At 49.0% G+C, this 17,143-nt stretch overlaps 4 protein-coding genes across 4 annotated transcripts; all 4 read right to left on the reverse strand.

Annotated features, from left to right (window-relative positions):
• On the reverse strand, nucleotides 1-4,372 carry LOC120461373 (uncharacterized). Its single transcript, XM_089132819.1, has 12 exons — nucleotides 4,330-4,372; nucleotides 4,036-4,224; nucleotides 3,755-3,952; nucleotides 3,299-3,665; nucleotides 3,053-3,222; nucleotides 2,584-2,937; nucleotides 2,328-2,500; nucleotides 1,854-2,211; nucleotides 1,601-1,770; nucleotides 1,228-1,482; nucleotides 793-1,140; nucleotides 1-675 (listed from the first exon to the last, which is right to left on the reverse strand). Exons 1-12 carry the CDS (start codon nucleotides 4,370-4,372, stop codon nucleotides 283-285), a joined length of 3,018 nt encoding a protein of 1,005 aa, XP_088988945.1. The 3' UTR covers nucleotides 1-282.
• On the reverse strand, nucleotides 4,042-5,827 carry LOC148997156 (uncharacterized). Its single transcript, XM_089132823.1, has 5 exons — nucleotides 5,780-5,827; nucleotides 5,483-5,679; nucleotides 5,237-5,406; nucleotides 4,766-5,119; nucleotides 4,042-4,682 (listed from the first exon to the last, which is right to left on the reverse strand). Exons 1-5 carry the CDS (start codon nucleotides 5,825-5,827, stop codon nucleotides 4,456-4,458), a joined length of 996 nt encoding a protein of 331 aa, XP_088988949.1. The 3' UTR covers nucleotides 4,042-4,455.
• On the reverse strand, nucleotides 5,496-7,479 carry LOC120461372 (uncharacterized). The gene is made up of 5 exons (XM_089132830.1): nucleotides 7,395-7,479; nucleotides 6,938-7,307; nucleotides 6,692-6,861; nucleotides 6,221-6,574; nucleotides 5,496-6,137 (listed from the first exon to the last, which is right to left on the reverse strand). The coding sequence occupies exons 1-5, from the start codon at nucleotides 7,477-7,479 to the stop codon at nucleotides 5,911-5,913; spliced, it is 1,206 nt and encodes a 401-aa protein (XP_088988956.1). The 3' UTR covers nucleotides 5,496-5,910.
• Nucleotides 7,480-7,920: 441 nt separating this feature from the next.
• LOC148997157 (uncharacterized) lies at nucleotides 7,921-9,465 on the reverse strand. The gene is made up of 5 exons (XM_089132366.1): nucleotides 9,109-9,465; nucleotides 8,881-9,025; nucleotides 8,410-8,763; nucleotides 8,156-8,326; nucleotides 7,921-8,038 (listed from the first exon to the last, which is right to left on the reverse strand). The coding sequence occupies exons 3-5, from the start codon at nucleotides 8,543-8,545 to the stop codon at nucleotides 7,959-7,961; spliced, it is 387 nt and encodes a 128-aa protein (XP_088988492.1). The 5' UTR covers nucleotides 8,546-8,763; nucleotides 8,881-9,025; nucleotides 9,109-9,465; the 3' UTR covers nucleotides 7,921-7,958.
• Between the last annotated feature and the right edge of the window lie 7,678 nt (nucleotides 9,466-17,143).

Raw genomic sequence — 17,143 nt, forward strand, 5'->3', positions numbered from 1 at the left:
AAAGTGAAATTTAAATGAAAATGGTGATGGGTAAAAAAAACAAAGGAACAACTCAAAGTCTTTAAAAAATCGAACACTTGAACTTTTTTTTTTTTTTAATAAAAGTCTCTTGCGGAACAAACACTTTCTAAAAAAACACACTTTAACTCACTTGAACACTTGAACAGTTTAAAATTAGAAGAATAAAAATCTCTCGCGGAACAAACACTCACGAACACTCGGAAAAAACGCGACCATGAACACGAACTCGACGTCTAAAAAACGTCAACTCAGTTTCAACGTCTATTTGTGCTGCCTGCGCTTCTTAATGGCCTCCTTGACCTTCTTGGAGACCTCCTTTTGGCGTGTCAGGCCGACGAGGGTCGTGGAGGTGGGGGAAAAGATGGCCTTCTTGACTTTCAGCGGGGACACGTGCCTCTGAGTCGACGCCAAACATTTCAGCGGAGTCAGGAGCACCGTAGCTTTCCCTCTCCGCCGCGGGTACTTTTTTGGGGTGGTCGTCTCCTCCTCCTCGTCTTGGGATCCCACCGCCTCTGCGCCTGACTCGGCCTTCTCCTCCTCTTGGGATCCCACCGCGGCTGCGCCTGACTCGGCCTTCTCCTCCTCCTCTTGGGATCCCACCGCCGCTGCGCCTGACTCGGCCTTCTCCTCCTCCTCATCCTGCTGCTCCTCGTGCTGCGCAAAGTAGGAAAAACACGCACACACACACACACAAAGACATTATAAGTCATCGGTTGTGATGTCGCAAGAGGGATGTTGTAACTCTGCAGTCAAAGGAAAAAGTCAACTCACCCCACTGGACTCGGGGCTGGACGTCCCAGACTCCTGGTACTCCGGGCTCTTGGTCGCCTCTGGAGTCGTGCTGCCCAAAGTCATCTCCTCGTCCGAGGACTCTGGAGCGCTCCTCTTCTTCTTGAGGGGCTCCTTCCCCTTCGCGGGCCGCTTGCGTTTGATTGAAGTCGGCTGCTTTGACGGGGAGCCCCTCTCTTCGCCCTCCAGGGCAGTGTCGAAGAGCCTCCGGTGCTCCATGGCCTGCAGGGGGGTCAAGTTGGCCACGTAAAATTTGTCCGCCGTCCTGGTGTCGTTGCACATGAACTTGGACAGCTTGACCCGGTTGTCGTTGGTGTGGGTGAATTTTATCTGGGAGGACAGAGACAGAGAAGAGTAAAAACCAATGCCTCCGAAGGACCTCCGAAATGCGTGCCAGAAGCGGCGACGGATGCTTACGTGGCTGGCGATGGACGTGCGGACGTCAGTGAAGGTGGGGCACCCGGGAAGGCCCATGGACTTCCAGGCCTCTTGGAAGTAGGAATTGAGATTTTTGCATGGGTTTGGGGTCGAAGTGAAAAACAGGAACTTGGCGGAGGGTCCGCCGGGCAGCTGATCTTTGACTCGGAGGAGTCGATTGACCCAACTGAACTCCTCCTCCGTCAAAACGATCTGGGCCGACCCGAAAGCCATTTTCGTCTTGTGGTTGGCGACCTGTGGACACACGAGGGGAAGAAATAAAAATAAACAGATAAATCAATCAATAAACAAATCAATTAAAAAAAATAATCCACACAAAAACACATTGGGCAAAGAAGAGTCGGACGCTCACGTTTATCAGGTACGCCTTCTCCGAGGTCGATTTGCGGGCCCCCAGAACCTCCTGCATAGTTATGTTTTGGAGAACCCCCCCTCTGTGGCCGTACACGCAGGCGAGCAGCGCCGCAAAGTGCTCGTAGAACCTCAACAGGGTCTTCTGGGTGGGCTCGTTCTCCAGGAGGGCTAAAGACGAGAGAAAAGCACAAAGTTCAAAGGTCCGTCGGCCGGCGGGTGAGAGCGCGGGGAGAAGACGAAAGACCACTCACTCAAAAGGTCCGGGATGGCCTTGGCGGCGAGTTCCCTGCACTTGCGGAGGGTGGGCTTTCGGATGATGTTGACCTCTTGCCCTCCTCGACCTGCGTCTGGTGGACGGCCACGCCCCTCTTCAGAGACTTGCGGAGCGCCCCCATCTCCCTGCGGAGGCCGATCAGGGCTTTTTTGGTCAAGCGGCAGGACTGCGAGGGGTCTCCGACAGGAAAAAGTCGAATTGAAAAACAGGAACTTGGCGTAGGGTCCGCCGGGCAGCTGATCTTTGACTCGGAGGAGTCGATTGACCCAACTGAACTCCTCCGTCAAAACGATCTGGGCCGACCCGAAAGCCATGTTCGTCTTGTGTTTGGCGACCTGTGGACACACGAGGGGAAGAAATAAACATAAAAAGATAAATCAATCAATAAACAAATCAATTAAAAAAAAATCCACACAAAAACACATCGGGCAAAGAAGAGTCGGACGCTCACGTTTATCAGGTACGCCTTCTCCGAGGTCGATTTGCGGGCCCCCAGAACCTCCTGCATAGTTATGTTTTGGAGAACCCCCCCTCTGTGGCCGTACACGCAGGCGACGAGCAGCGCCGCAAAGTACTCGTAAAACCTCCACAGGGTCTTCTGGGTGGGCTCGTTCTCCAGGAGGGCTAAAGACGAGAGAAAAGCACAAAGTTCAAAGGTCCGTCGGCCGGCGGGTAAGAGCGCGGGGAGGAGACGAAAGACCACTCACTCAAAAGGTCCGGGATGGCCTTGGCGGCGAGTTCCCTGCACTTGCGGAGGGTGGGCTTTCGGATGATGTTGACCTCCTTGACCTGCGTCTGGTGGACGGCCACGCCCCTCTTCAGAGACTTGCGGAGCGCCCCCATCTCCCTGCGGAGGCCGACCAGGGCTTTTTTGGTCAAGCGGCAGGACTGCGGAGGGGTCTCCGACAGGAAAAAGTCGAAGTGAAAAACAGGAACTTGGCGGAGGGTACGCCGGGCAGCTGATCTTTGACTCGGAGGAGTCGATTGACCCAACTGAACTCCTCCTCCGTCAAAACGATCTGGGCCGACCCGAAAGCCATGTTCGTCTTGTGGTTGGCGACCTGTGGACACACGAGAGGAAGAAATAAAAATAAACAGATAAATCAATCAATAAACAAATAAATTAAAAAAAATCCACACAAAAACACATCGGGCAAAGAAGAGTCGGACGGTCACGTTTATCAGGTACGCCTTCTCCGAGGTCGATTTGCGGGACCCCAGAACCTCCTGCATAGTTATGTTTTGGAGAACCCCCCCTCTGTGGCCGTACACGCAGGCGAGCAGCACCGCAAAGTGCTCGAAGAACCTCCACAGGGTCTTCTGGGTGGGCTCGTTCTCCAGGAGGGCTAAAGACGAGAGAAAAGCACAAAGTTCAAAGGTCCGTCGGCCGGCGGGTAAGAGCGCGGGGAGAAGACGAAAGACCACTCACTCAAAAGGTCCGGGATGGCCTTGGCGGCGAGTTCCCTGCACTTGCGGAGGGTGGGCTTTCGGATGATGTTGACCTCCTTGCCCTCCTCGACCTGCGTCTGGTGAACGGCCACGCCCTCTTCAGAGACTTGCGGAGTGCCCCCCATCTCCCTGCGGAGGCCGACCAGGGCTTTTTTGGTCAAGCGGCAGGACTGCGGAGGGGTCTCCGACAGGAAAAAGTCGAAGTGAAAAACAGGAACTTGGCGTAGGGTCCGCCGGGCAGCTGATCTTTGACTCGGAGGAGTCGATTGACCCAACTGAACTCCTCCGTCAAAACGATCTGGGCCGACCCGAAAGCCATGTTCGTCTTGTGGTTGGCGACCTGTGGACACCCGAGGGGAAGAAATAAACATAAACAGATAAATCAATCAATAAACAAACAATTTAAAAAAAAAATCGACACAAAAACACATCGGGCAAAGAAGAGTCGGACGCTCACGTTTATCAGGTACGCCTTCTCCGAGGTCGATTTGCGGGCCCCCAGAACCTCCTGCATAGTTATGTTTTGGGGAACCCCCCCTCTGTGGCCGTACACGCAGGCGAGCAGCACCGCAAAGTACTCATAGAACCTCCACAGGGTCTTCTGGGTGGGCTCGTTCTCCAGGAGGGCTAAAGACGAGAGAAAAGCACAAAGTTCAAAGGTCCGTCGGCCGGCGGGTAAGAGCGCGGGGAGAAGACGAAAGACCACTCACTCAAAAGGTCCGGGATGGCCTTGGCGGCGAGTTCCCTGAACTTGCGGAGGGTGGGCTTTCGGATGATGTTGACCTCTTGCCCTCCTCGACCAGCGTCTGGTGGACGGCCACGCCCCTCTTCAGAGACTTGCGGAGCGCCCCCATCTCCCTGCGGAGGCCGATCAGGGCTTTTTTGGTCAAGCGGCAGGACTGCGAGGGGTCTCCGACAGGAAAAAGTCTAATTGAAAAACAGGAACTTGGCGTAGGGTCCGCCGGGCAGCTGATCTTTGACTCGGAGGAGTCGATTGACCCAACTGAACTCCTCCGTCAAAACGATCTGGGCCGACCCAAAAGCCATGTTCGTCTTGTGTTTGGCGACCTGTGGACACACGAGGGGAAGAAATAAACATAAAAAGATAAATCAATCAATAAACAAATCAATTAAAAAAAAATCCACACAAAAACACATCGGGCAAAGAAGAGTCGGACGGTCATGTTTATCAGGTACGCCTTCTCCGAGGTCGATTTGCGGGCCCCCAGAACCTCCTGCATAGTTATGTTTTGGAGAACCCCCCCTCTGTGGCCGTACACGCAGGCGACGAGCAGCGCCGCAAAGTACTCGTAAAACCTCCACAGGGTCTTCTGGGTGGGCTCGTTCTCCAGTAGGGCTAAAGACGAGAGAAAAGCACAAAGTTCAAAGGTCCGTCGGCCAGCGGGTAAGAGCGCGGGGAGGAGACGAAAGACCACTCACTCAAAAGGTCCGGGATGGCCTTGGCGGCGAGTTCCCTGCACTTGCGGAGGGTGGGCTTTCGGATGATGTTGACCTCCTTGACCTGCGTCTGGTGGACGGCCACGCCCCTCTTCAGAGACTTGCGGAGCGCCCCCATCTCCCTGCGGAGGCCGACCAGGGCTTTTTTGGTCAAGCGGCAGGACTGCGGAGGGGTCTCCGACAGGAAAAAGTCGAAGTGAAAAACAGGAACTTGGCGGAGGGTCCGCCGGGCAGCTGATCTTTGACTCGGAGGAGTCGATTGACCCAACTGAACTCCTCCTCCGTCAAAACGATCTGGGCCGACCCGAAAGCCATGTTCGTCTTGTGGTTGGCGACCTGTGGACACACGAGGGGAAGAAATAAAAATAAACAGATAAATCAATCAATAAACAAATCAATTAAAAAAAAAATCCACACAAAAACACATCGGGCAAAGAAGAGTCGGACGCTCACGTTTATCAGGTACGCCTTCTCCGAGGTCGATTTGCGGGCCCCCAGAACCTCCTGCATAGTTATGTTTTGGAGAACCCCCCCTCTGTGGCCGTACACGCAGGCGAGCAGCACCACAAAGTGCTCGTAGAACCTCCACAGGGTCTTCTGGGTGGGCTCGTTCTCCAGGAGGGCTAAAGACGAGAGAAAAGCACAAAGTTCAAAGGTCCGTCGGCCGGCGGGTGAGAGCGCGGGGAGAAGACGAAAGACCACTCACTCAAAAGGTCCGGGATGGCCTTGGCGGCGAGTTCCCTGCACTTGCGGAGGGTGGGCTTTCGGATGAGGTTGACCTCCTTGCCCTCCTCGACCTGCGTCTGGTGGACGGCCACGCCCCTCTTCAGAGACTTGCGGAGCGCCCCCATCTCCCTGCGGAGGCCGATCAGGGCTTTTTTGGTCAAGCGGCAGGACTGCGAGGGGTCTCCGACAGGAAAAAGTCTAATTGAAAAACAGGAACTTGGCGTAGGGTCCGCCGGGCAGCTGATCTTTGACTCGGAGGAGTCGATTGACCCAACTGAACTCCTCCGTCAAAACGATCTGGGCCGACCCAAAAGCCATGTTCGTCTTGTGTTTGGCGACCTGTGGACACACGAGGGGAAGAAATAAACATAAAAAGATAAATCAATCAATAAACAAATCAATTAAAAAAAAATCCACACAAAAACACATCGGGCAAAGAAGAGTCGGACGGTCATGTTTATCAGGTACGCCTTCTCCGAGGTCGATTTGCGGGCCCCCAGAACCTCCTGCATAGTTATGTTTTGGAGAACCCCCCCTCTGTGGCCGTACACGCAGGCGACGAGCAGCGCCGCAAAGTACTCGTAAAACCTCCACAGGGTCTTCTGGGTGGGCTCGTTCTCCAGTAGGGCTAAAGACGAGAGAAAAGCACAAAGTTCAAAGGTCCGTCGGCCAGCGGGTAAGAGCGCGGGGAGGAGACGAAAGACCACTCACTCAAAAGGTCCGGGATGGCCTTGGCGGCGAGTTCCCTGCACTTGCGGAGGGTGGGCTTTCGGATGATGTTGACCTCCTTGACCTGCGTCTGGTGGACGGCCACGCCCCTCTTCAGAGACTTGCGGAGCGCCCCCATCTCCCTGCGGAGGCCGACCAGGGCTTTTTTGGTCAAGCGGCAGGACTGCGGAGGGGTCTCCGACAGGAAAAAGTCGAAGTGAAAAACAGGAACTTGGCGGAGGGTCCGCCGGGCAGCTGATCTTTGACTCGGAGGAGTCGATTGACCCAACTGAACTCCTCCTCCGTCAAAACGATCTGGGCCGACCCGAAAGCCATGTTCGTCTTGTGGTTGGCGACCTGTGGACACACGAGGGGAAGAAATAAAAATAAACAGATAAATCAATCAATAAACAAATCAATTAAAAAAAAAATCCACACAAAAACACATCGGGCAAAGAAGAGTCGGACGCTCACGTTTATCAGGTACGCCTTCTCCGAGGTCGATTTGCGGGCCCCCAGAACCTCCTGCATAGTTATGTTTTGGAGAACCCCCCCTCTGTGGCCGTACACGCAGGCGAGCAGCACCACAAAGTGCTCGTAGAACCTCCACAGGGTCTTCTGGGTGGGCTCGTTCTCCAGGAGGGCTAAAGACGAGAGAAAAGCACAAAGTTCAAAGGTCCGTCGGCCGGCGGGTGAGAGCGCGGGGAGAAGACGAAAGACCACTCACTCAAAAGGTCCGGGATGGCCTTGGCGGCGAGTTCCCTGCACTTGCGGAGGGTGGGCTTTCGGATGAGGTTGACCTCCTTGCCCTCCTCGACCTGCGTCTGGTGGACGGCCACGCCCCTCTTCAGAGACTTGCGGAGCGCCCCCATCTCCCTGCGGAGGCCGACCAGGGCTTTTTTGGTCAAGCGGCAGGACTGCGGAGGGGTCTCCGACAGGAAAAAGTCAAAGTGAAAAACAGGAACTTGGCGGAGGGTACGCCGGGCAGCTGATCTTTGACTCGGAGGAGTCGATTGACCCAACTGAACTCCTCCTCCGTCAAAACGATCTGGGCCGACCCGAAAGCCATGTTCGTCTTGTGGTTGGCGACCTGTGGACACACGAGAGGAAGAAATAAAAATAAACAGATAAATCAATCAATAAACAAATAAATAAAAAAAAATCCACACAAAAACACATCGGGCAAAGAAGAGTCGGACGGTCACGTTTATCAGGTACGCCTTCTCCGAGGTCGATTTGCGGGACCCCAGAACCTCCTGCATAGTTATGTTTTGGAGAACCCCCCCTCTGTGGCCGTACACGCAGGCGAGCAGCACCGCAAAGTGCTCGAAGAACCTCCACAGGGTCTTCTGGGTGGGCTCGTTCTCCAGGAGGGCTAAAGACGAGAGAAAAGCACAAAGTTCAAAGGTCCGTCGGCCGGCGGGTAAGAGCGCGGGGAGAAGACGAAAGACCACTCACTCAAAAGGTCCGGGATGGCCTTGGCGGCGAGTTCCCTGCACTTGCGGAGGGTGGGCTTTCGGATGATGTTGACCTCCTTGCCCTCCTCGACCTGCGTCTGGTGGACGGCCACGCCCCTCTTCAGAGACTTGCGGAGCGCCCCCCTCTCCCTGCGGAGGCCGACCAGGGCTTTTTTGGTCAAGCGGCAGGACTGCGGAGGGGTCTCCGACAGGAAAAAGTCGAAGTGAAAAACAGGAACTTGGCGGAGGGTCCGCCGGGCAGCTGATCTTTGACTCGGAGGAGTCTATTGACCCAACTGAACTCCTCCTCCGTCAAAACGATCTGGGCCGACCCGAAAGCCATGTTCGTCTTGTGGTTGGCGACCTGTGGACACACGAGGGGAAGAAATAAACATAAACAGATAAATCAATCAATAAACAAATCAATTAAAAAAAAAATCCACACAAAAACACATTGGGCAAAGAAGAGTCGGACGCTCACGTTTATCAGGTACGCCTTCTCCGAGGTCGATTTGCGGGCCCCCAGAACCTCCAGCATAGTTATGTTTTGGAGAACCCCCCCCTCTGTGGCCATACACGCAGGCGAGCAGCGCCGCAAAGTGCTCGTAGAACCTCCACAGGGTCTTTTGGGTGGGCTCGTTCTCCAGGAGGGCTAAAGACGAGAGAAAAGCACAAAGTTCAAAGGTCCGTCGGCCGGCGGGTGAGAGCGCGGGGAGGAGACGAAAGACCACTCACTCAAAAGGTCCGGGATGGCCTTGGCGGCGAGTTCCCTGCACTTGCGGAGGGTGGGCTTTCGGATGATGTTGACCTCCTTGACCTGCGTCTGGTGGACGGCCACGCCCCTCTTCAGAGACTTGCGGAGCGCCCCCATCTCCCTGTGGAGGCCGACCAGGGCTTTTTTGGTCAAGCGGCAGGACTGCGGAGGGGTCTCCGACAGGAAAAAGTCGAAGTGAAAAACAGGAACTTGGCGGAAGGTCCGCCGGGCAGCTGATCTTTGACTCGGAGGAGTCGATTGACCCAACTGAACTCCTCCTCCGTCAAAACGATCTGGGCCGACCCGAAAGCCATGTTCGTCTTGTGGTTGGCGACCTGTGGACACACGAGGGGAAGAAATAAAAATAAACAGATAAATCAATCAATAAACAAATCAATTAAAAAAAAAATCCACACAAAAACACATCGGGCAAAGAAGAGTCGGACGCTCACGTTTATCAGGTACGCCTTCTCCGAGGTCGATTTGCGGGCCCCCAGAACCTCCAGCATAGTTATGTTTTGGAGAACCCCCCCCCTCTGTGGCCGTACACGTAGAACCTCCACAGGGTCTTTTGGGTGGGCTCGTTCTCCAGGAGGGCTAAAGACGAGAGAAAAGCACAAAGTTCAAAGGTCTGTCAGCCGGTGGGTGAGAGCGCGGGGAGGAGACGAAAGACCACTCACTCAAAAGGTCCGGGATGGCCTTGGCGGCGAGTTCCCTGAACTTGCGGAGGGTGGGCTTTCGGATGATGTTGACCTCCTTGCCCTCCTTGACCTGCGTCTGGTGGATGGCCACGCCCCTCTTCAGAGACTTGCGGAGCGCCCCCATCTCCCTGCGGAGGTTGACCAGGGCTTTTTTGGTCAAGCGGCAGGACTGCGGAGGGGTCTCCGACAGGAAAAAGTCGAAGTGAAAAACAGGAACTTGGCGGAGGGTCCGCCGGGCAGCTGATCTTTGACTCGGAGGAGTCGATTGACCCAACTGAACTCCTCCTCCGTCAAAACGATCTGGGCCGACCCGAAAGCCATGTTCGTCTTGTGGTTGGCGACCTGTGGACACACGAGGGGAAGAAATAAAAATAAACAGATAAATCAATCAATAAACAAATCAATTAAAAAAAAAATCCACACAAAAACACATCGGGCAAAGAAGAGTCGGACGCTCACGTTTATCAGGTACGCCTTCTCCGAGGTCGATTTGCGGGCCCCCAGAACCTCCTCCATAGTTATGTTTTGGAGAACCCCCCCTCTGTGGCCGTACACGCAGGCGAGCAGCACCGCAAAGTGCTCGTAGAACCTCCACAACCTCCACAGGGTCTTCTGGGTGGGCTCGTTCTCCAGGAGGGCTAAAGACGAGAGAAAAGCACAAAGTTCAAAGGTCCGTCGGCCGGCGGGTGAGAGCGCGGGGAGAAGACGAAAGACCACTCACTCAAAAGGTCCGGGATGGCCTTGACGGCGAGTTCCCTGCACTTGCGGAGGGTGGGCTTTCGGATGATGTTGACCTCCTTGACCTGCGTCTGGTGGACGGCCACGCCCCTCTTCAGAGACTTACGGAGCGCCCCCATCTCCCTGCGGAGGCCGACCAGGGCTTTTTTGGTCAAGCGGCAGGACTGCGGAGGGGTCTCCGACAGGAAAAAGTCGAAGTGAAAAACAGGAACTTGGCGGAGGGTACGCCGGGCAGCTGATCTTTGACTCGGAGGAGTCGATTGACCCAACTGAACTCCTCCTCCGTCAAAACGATCTGGGCCGACCCGAAAGCCATGTTCGTCTTGTGGTTGGCGACCTGTGGACACACGAGGGGAAGAAATAAAAATAAACAGATAAATCAATCAATAAACAAATCAATTTAAAAAAAAAATCCACACATAAACACACCGGGCAAAGAAGAGTCGGACGCTCACGTTTATCAGGTACGCCTTCTCTGAGGTCGATTTGCGGGCCCCCAGAACCTAGTTATGTTTTGGAGAACCCCCCCCTCTGTGGCCGTACACGCAGGCGAGCAGCACCGCAAAGTGCTCGAAGAACCTCCACAGGGTCTTCTGGGTGGGCTCGTTCTCCAGGAGGGCTAAAGACGAGAGAAAAGCACAAAGTTCAAAGGTCCGTCGGCAGGCGGGTAAGAGCGCGGGGAGAAGACGAAAGACCACTCACTCAAAAGGTCCGGGATGGCCTTGGCGGCGAGTTCCCTGCACTTGCGGAGGGTGGGCTTTCGGATGATGTTGACCTCCTTGCCCTCCTCGACCTGCGTCTGGTGAACGGCCACGCCCCTCTTCAGAGACTTGCGGAGCGCCCCCATCTCCCTGCGGAGGCCGACCAGGGCTTTTTTGGTCAAGCGGCAGGACTGCGGAGGGGTCTCCGACAGGAAAAAGTCGAAGTGAAAAACAGGAACTTGGCGGAGGGTCCGCCGGGCAGCTGATCTTTGACTCGGAGGAGTCGATTGACCCAACTGAACTCCTCCGTCAAAACGATCTGGGCCAACCCGAAAGCCATGTTCGTCTTGTGGTTGGCGACCTGTGGACACACGAGAGGAAGAAATAAACATAAACAGATAAATCAATCAATAAACAAATCAATTAAAAAAAAATCCACACAAAAACACATCGGGCAAAGAAGAGTCGGACGGTCACGTTTATCAGGTACGCCTTCTCCGAGGTCGATTTGCGGGCCCCCAGAACCTCCTGCATAGTTATGTTTTGGAGAACCCCCCCTCTGTGGCCGTACACGCAGGCGAGCAGCGCCGCAAAGTGCTCGTAGAACCTCCACAGGGTCTTCTGGGTGGGCTCGTTCTCCAGGAGGGCTAAAGACGAGAGAAAAGCACAAAGTTCAAAGGTCCGTCGGCCGGCGGGTGAGAGCGCGAGGAGAAGACGAAAGACCACTCACTCAAAAGGTCCGGGATGGCCTTGGCGGCGAGTTCCCTGCACTTGCGGAGGGTGGGCTTTCGGATGATGTTGACCTCCTTGCCCTCCTCGACCTGCGTCTGGTGGACGGCCACGCCCCTTTTCAGAGACTTGCGGAGCGCCCCCCTCTCCCTGCGAAGGCCGACCAGGGCTTTTTTGGTCAAGCGGCAGGACTGCGGAGGGGTCTCCGACATGTTTCAAACGCATGAAACATCCCACGTTCAGGACGTAGTGCTGTATGGTGGTCACGGTCATCTTCGCCCGCCAGAGGGAGCTGACACAGCTGCGAACAGAGACAAAAACCGTCAGAGAGGCGGCCTCCTCCATGAACTGCTGCTGCTCCAGGTCGAGGGTGGACACCATCGGAGGAGCGGGGTTGGAGGCCCTCAGGGCAGTCAGCTTTTCAAGGCACACCCTCCTCTTACAGTAGCGGAGCGCTTCGTCCTGCATCCCCGCCGTGACCTCAGAGTGGGTGCGGATGTGGCGGTCGAGTCTGTTGGAGAATTTCCCGCACGCAGGAAGCGGGCAGAGGCCTGCACGGGCGTTCACTCGCCCCGACTCCATGGCAAGGAGCAGCTTCCTCTCCTCCGGGTTCTTGACGCCGTGGGTGACCACCAGGTGCTGCCCGAGCCGGGCGTACGACTGCAAACAAAGTGGGCAGGTCTCCGCTGGCATTTTTGCAGGTGTAACCGTATGCTTACCCGAAAATGGGGTGCAAAATCAAGTAATTTGCTGCACACTTACCTGTAAATGGGGTCCAAAATCGAGAGTAATTTAATGCACACTTACCTGTGAATGGAGTGCAATTTAAAGTAATTTAATGTACACTTACCTAAAAATGGGGTCCAAAATCAAGTAATTTGCTGCACACTTACCTGTGAATGGAGTTCAATTTAAAGTAATTTAATGTACACTTACCTAAAAATGGAGTGCAATTTAAAGTAATTTAATGTACACTTACCTGTAAATGGAGTGCAATTTAAAGTAATTTAATGTACACTTACCTAAAAATGGAGTTCGATTTAAAGTAATTTAATGTACACTTACGTAAAAATGGAGTGCAATTTAAAGTAATTTAATGTACACTTACCTAAAAATGGAGTGCAATTTAAAGTAATTTAATGTACACTTACCTAAAAATGGAGTGCAATTTAAAGTAATTTAATGTACACTTACCTAAAAATGGAGTGCAATTTAAAGTAATTTAATGCACACTTACCTGTGAATGGAGTGCAATTTAAAGTAATTTAATGTACACTTACCTAAAAATGGGGTCCAAAATCAAGTAATTTGCTGCACACTTACCTGTGAATGGAGTTCAATTTAAAGTAATTTAATGTACACTTACCTAAAAATGGAGTGCAATTTAAAGTAATTTAATGTACACTTACCTGTAAATGGAGTGCAATTTAAAGTAATTTAATGTACACTTACCTAAAAATGGAGTTCGATTTAAAGTAATTTAATGTACACTTACCTAAAAATGGAGTGCAATTTAAAGTAATTTAATGTACACTTACCTAAAAATGGAGTGCAATTTAAAGTAATTTAATGTACACTTACCTAAAAATGGAGTGCAATTTAAAGTAATTTAATGTACACTTACCTAAAAATGGAGTGCAATTTAAAGTAATTTAATGTACACTTACCTAAAAATGGAGTTCGATTTAAAGTAATTTAATGTACACTTACCTAAAAATGGAGTGCAATTTAAAGTAATTTAATGTACACTTACCTAAAAATGGAGTGCAATTTAAAGTAATTTAATGTACACTTACCTAAAAATGGAGTGCAATTTAAAGTAATTTAATGTACACTTACCTAAAAATGGAGTGCAATTTAAAGTAATTTAATGTACACTTACCTAAAAATGGAGTGCAATTTAAAGTAATTTATTTATTTTTTTTATTCTTTGTCTCAAACAATCAACATAGATATACAACAACAAAACAATAATTAAAACCACAAAGTAAAACACAACCACCAGAAAATAAGTATGTACATATAAATAATAGTAGTAATTATACCAAAAACATAATAACATAATAAAAACGCGGTTACAGCATACACTTTTCTCAGATCTTATATAGCTCACAACAATACCTTAATCACAATACTTTCACATTGCAGATTAAGTCCTGTGTTTCAGTCTATCCTTGTCTATATTGATCCAATAATGATTTCTTTAATCTGTTTTTGAACCGAATTAGATTATGGCTCTGTTTGATGTCATTGTCCAGTCCATTCCATATACAGTAGTTACCCCACAAACTGATAGACACATGTTTTTAGTAGCAGTTCGTACAAGAGGTTGTTTGAACATACAATATCCTCTTAGATGATAACCCCCATCTCTTTCATTAAACAGTGTACTTATGTTACTTGGTACATTATTTTCTTTGACTTTAAACATTAATTGCGCAGTTTTAGTAAATTACTTTTATAGGTATTTCCCCAAACTTCCACACAGTATAACATATATGGCAATATAAGTGTGCAGTACATAGTATGTAATGTATTTTTGTTTAATATGTATCTGGTTTTACTCAATATACCAATAATCCTGGCCATCTTCATGCACACATTTTTGATGTGGGGCTTCCAGCACAATTTATGATCAAGTACAACACCCAGAAACTTACAATCATAAACTCTTTCAAGTATTTGGTTATCAATTACCAATCTAACATCTATATTTATATTACGATTCCCAAATACCATAAATTTTGTTTTGTTTAAGTTGAGGGATAATTTATTCGAATCAAACCAAAGTTTTAATTTCTCCATTTCGAATGTTGCCATTTCCATCATCTGTTGCAGATTGTCCCCACAACATAAAACATTTGTATCATCTACAAAAACAGTGAATTTAAGTACATTTGATACTTTGAAAATATAATTTAAATAAAGAATAAACAGTTTGGGGCCTAAAACTGATCCCTGTGGGACACCACAGGAAATACTGAGGCTTACTGTCCGGTGATTGCCCATTTGTACAAACTGACTCCTATTATCCAAATAATTTTTTATCCAATTGTACGCCACACCTCTGATGCCATACCTTTCAATTTTTGTTAACATAATTTCATGGTCAACGGTATCAAAAGCTTTCTTTAAATCAATAAAAATCCCTACAGCATATTTTTTATTTTCAATACAATTTGTTAATCTATCTACTAACTCAATTAGTGCCATAGACGTTGATATACCAGATCTGAATCCATACTGGCTGTCCATTAATAAATTGTTTTCATCTATGAAATTATCTAGCCTTTTAGTAAATAATTTTTCGAGTATTTTTGAGAACTGAGAAAGCAGGGATATTGGTCTATAATTATTAAAAACATGTGAATCACCTGTTTTATACAAGGGGATGACTTTTGCCACCTTCATCTTTTCAGGAAATACTCCTGTTTTAAATGATAAATTATATATATATGTTAATGGAGCTACACTTCCATCTATTACTTTTTTTACTAGTGACATATCAATGTCATCACAATCATTTGACGTTTTATTCGTGCATTTACTTACGATCTCTATAATTTCTTTGCCTTCTACAGTTCCCAAAAAAAATGAGTGTGGATTCCTATCCACTTGATCCATCACAGAGTATTTAATCCCTGTGTGCTTTATATCTTTGGCCAGTTTAGGGCCCACATTTACAAAAAAATCATTTAATCTGTCAACCACCACATTCATATTTGTCAACTGTATGCAGGGCCGGTTTAACGTAAGGGCTAGGTGGGGCTGAAGCCCCAGGGCCCGCGGGATTAGGGGGCCCGTGATTGGCTGGAGAAAATTAGATTGTCAAATCATAGGAGGTTCATTTGTGCATAATACAATAAAAAGAAGTTATTGGAAAATGTGCCTGACTGATATAATTCACCGCCCAATCAAATTAACTATACAATTTGCGCCATAATGTTGGGAAACGCCTCTTCTCTTTATGCTCATTGCTTTGATGTAAAGATTTTTACATGGGTAAACCACTCGAGTGCAAAAAAACATGAAGAAAAGTGACAGTGGTGCACAAAAAAGGAAAAACAGACTCGAAAAACAGAAAAGGGATGCAAAACTTCCAAAATTAACGAAATATTTTGGCTCGCCATCACTTTCATCCGTGTCCGTGGAAGACCCCGAGTGCAGCGGCAGCACGGCTTCACCCTGCTGCGTCGTCACCGACCGACCGTGTGTTTTACACGTCGAAGACGGTAAGCAAGCAGCTGAAGTAAGTTAATGAGTTAAGCACTATTTGGATGGTAATTGTTTCACATGGAGTCGTAAGGTATTTTCAGTATTTATAGGGGCTAGTCGGTGATTTATTGCAGCCTGAATCAACCCAGTCTCACCCCAAGACGTCATATAACTGACGTTTTGGGACGTCTTTTGACCATACGTCAATATTCGCCTTTTTAGGGCCCCCTTAAACGTCGGTAGATGAGGTTATGGGATCCTAACTCTACCCCATACCTAAACCTAACCCTAAACCTAACCCGTCACCTAACCTAAAGGTAAAGCGTCAGTTGTATGACGGTCCGGGATCGCCATCTACCGACGTTTAAGGGGGCCCTAAAAAGGCGGATATTGACGTATGGTCAAAATACGTCCCAAAACGTCAGTTATATGACTTTTTGGGATGAGACTGTGTTACCTGAATCCAGAATGTTGGTGTTTTTTCTCCCACCACTCACCCGTGTAAAAATACCCGGCCGAATTATTTTTTTTGACGAACATCAGTCCAATATCCAAGGTCTACATGGGCATTTTTGCCCCGATGAGTTTTTGTCTTACTCTTATTGTAATATTACATAATATAAAATAAATAAATCACAAGTAAAAGCGTAGTTTTCCCCAAATTTCAGCACAATTGGTAATGTGATGCAACAATAAATTAGTTTACACTTAAGTTAACATTGAGAGCTATGTTTTGGTTTATCCTCACTTCGCCGATGAAAATCCCAAAATGAAACCAGCAGAAACAATCTCTGATATTGTTAGTGGCGATTCATTACTGAATCCGCGTTTTGAACGAATGGTTTCATTTAATGATTAAATGACTCCTCGTTTGATTCATCGTTGAATCAAACAGCCGTTTGAACTGGTTTGAACAAATCGGTTGAATGAATGACTCGCTTATTAAGACAGTGAGTTGCCGCCACCTTCTGTTAGTTTTAGTTTCACAATTAGAGTAGCCTTCCCTTCAATTAAAAATTAGAAATCATTTTATATTTAATTATTAAATAAAATAACAATCATAGCATTTATGTCATTGCAAATGCAGTGTAAATGTATTATTTTTTTTACATATCCACATGAGAAACAATTACCATCTGAATAGGGGCTTTAGAAAGCAAACGTTTTATTAATGCTTTTTCCCTTTAGATAAAAATGAGAGTAATAGCCTGGTGCATGATGAAATATCGGGGCCATCATCATCACCACCACCACCAGACATCATAACAGATCAGAATGCAGGGGGAAATGACATCTACAGTACTGATCCGGGATGTTGGCCTGCTGACATTAGCATACAAGGCCAAAATTATTGGATCGAAAAAGGACCAGTTGCATGTCAGAATCGCAGCTGTGATTTTTCTGCTTCTGAAAAACAATACAAACACCAAAAACGGGCGTTTTCAAAGACCCTTCTGAGCCGAAAACTTGCGAATGGTGAGTCTGTTCCACGTGACTGGCTTCTGTACTCTCCAATCAAAGGATCGGTGTTTTGTTTTGTTTGCAAATTGTTTGGAGGCATTTCATCATTTTCTGGACCGTCTGGATACAGTGACTGGAAACACGCACACAGTCGCATTCCTGATCATGAG

The sequence above is a fragment of the Pimephales promelas genome, chromosome 2 (assembly GCF_988280905.1).
Source record: "Pimephales promelas chromosome 2, fPimPro1.hap1.1, whole genome shotgun sequence".
Taxonomy (NCBI): Eukaryota; Metazoa; Chordata; class Actinopteri; order Cypriniformes; family Leuciscidae; genus Pimephales; species Pimephales promelas.

Excerpts from the sequence above, each read along its gene's own strand:
- LOC120461373 (XM_089132819.1), bottom strand. The coding sequence starts at position 4,372 with ATGGCTTTTGGGTCGGCCCAGATCGTTTTGACGGAGGAGTTCA. Across the intron at positions 2,938-3,052 it reads AGAAGGCGTACCTGATAAAC|GTCGCCAACCACAAGACGAA; the intron begins GTGACCGTCCGA and ends GTGTGTCCACAG. Across the intron at positions 2,501-2,583 it reads GGCCATCCCGGACCTTTTGA|CCCTCCTGGAGAACGAGCCC; the intron begins GTGAGTGGTCTT and ends TCTCGTCTTTAG.
- LOC148997156 (XM_089132823.1), bottom strand. The coding sequence starts at position 5,827 with ATGGCTTTTGGGTCGGCCCAGATCGTTTTGACGGAGGAGTTCAGTTGG. Across the intron at positions 5,407-5,482 it reads CCGGACCTTTTGAGTGAGTG|CCCTCCTGGAGAACGAGCCC; the intron begins GTCTTTCGTCTT and ends TCTCGTCTTTAG. Across the intron at positions 4,683-4,765 it reads GGCCATCCCGGACCTTTTGA|CCCTACTGGAGAACGAGCCC; the intron begins GTGAGTGGTCTT and ends TCTCGTCTTTAG.
- LOC120461372 (XM_089132830.1), bottom strand. The coding sequence starts at position 7,479 with ATGCAGGAGGTTCTGGGGTCCCGCAAATCGACCTCGGAGAAGGCGTAC. Across the intron at positions 7,308-7,394 it reads CCGACTCTTCTTTGCCCGAT|GTCGCCAACCACAAGACGAA; the intron begins GTGTTTTTGTGT and ends GTGTGTCCACAG. Across the intron at positions 6,575-6,691 it reads AGAAGGCGTACCTGATAAAC|GTCGCCAACCACAAGACGAA; the intron begins GTGAGCGTCCGA and ends GTGTGTCCACAG.
- LOC148997157 (XM_089132366.1), bottom strand. The coding sequence starts at position 8,545 with ATGGGGGCGCTCCGCAAGTCTCTGAAGAGGGGCGTGGCCGTCCACCAG. Across the intron at positions 8,327-8,409 it reads GGCCATCCCGGACCTTTTGA|CCCTCCTGGAGAACGAGCCC; the intron begins GTGAGTGGTCTT and ends TCTCGTCTTTAG. Across the intron at positions 8,039-8,155 it reads AGAAGGCGTACCTGATAAAC|GTCGCCAACCACAAGACGAA; the intron begins GTGAGCGTCCGA and ends GTGTGTCCACAG.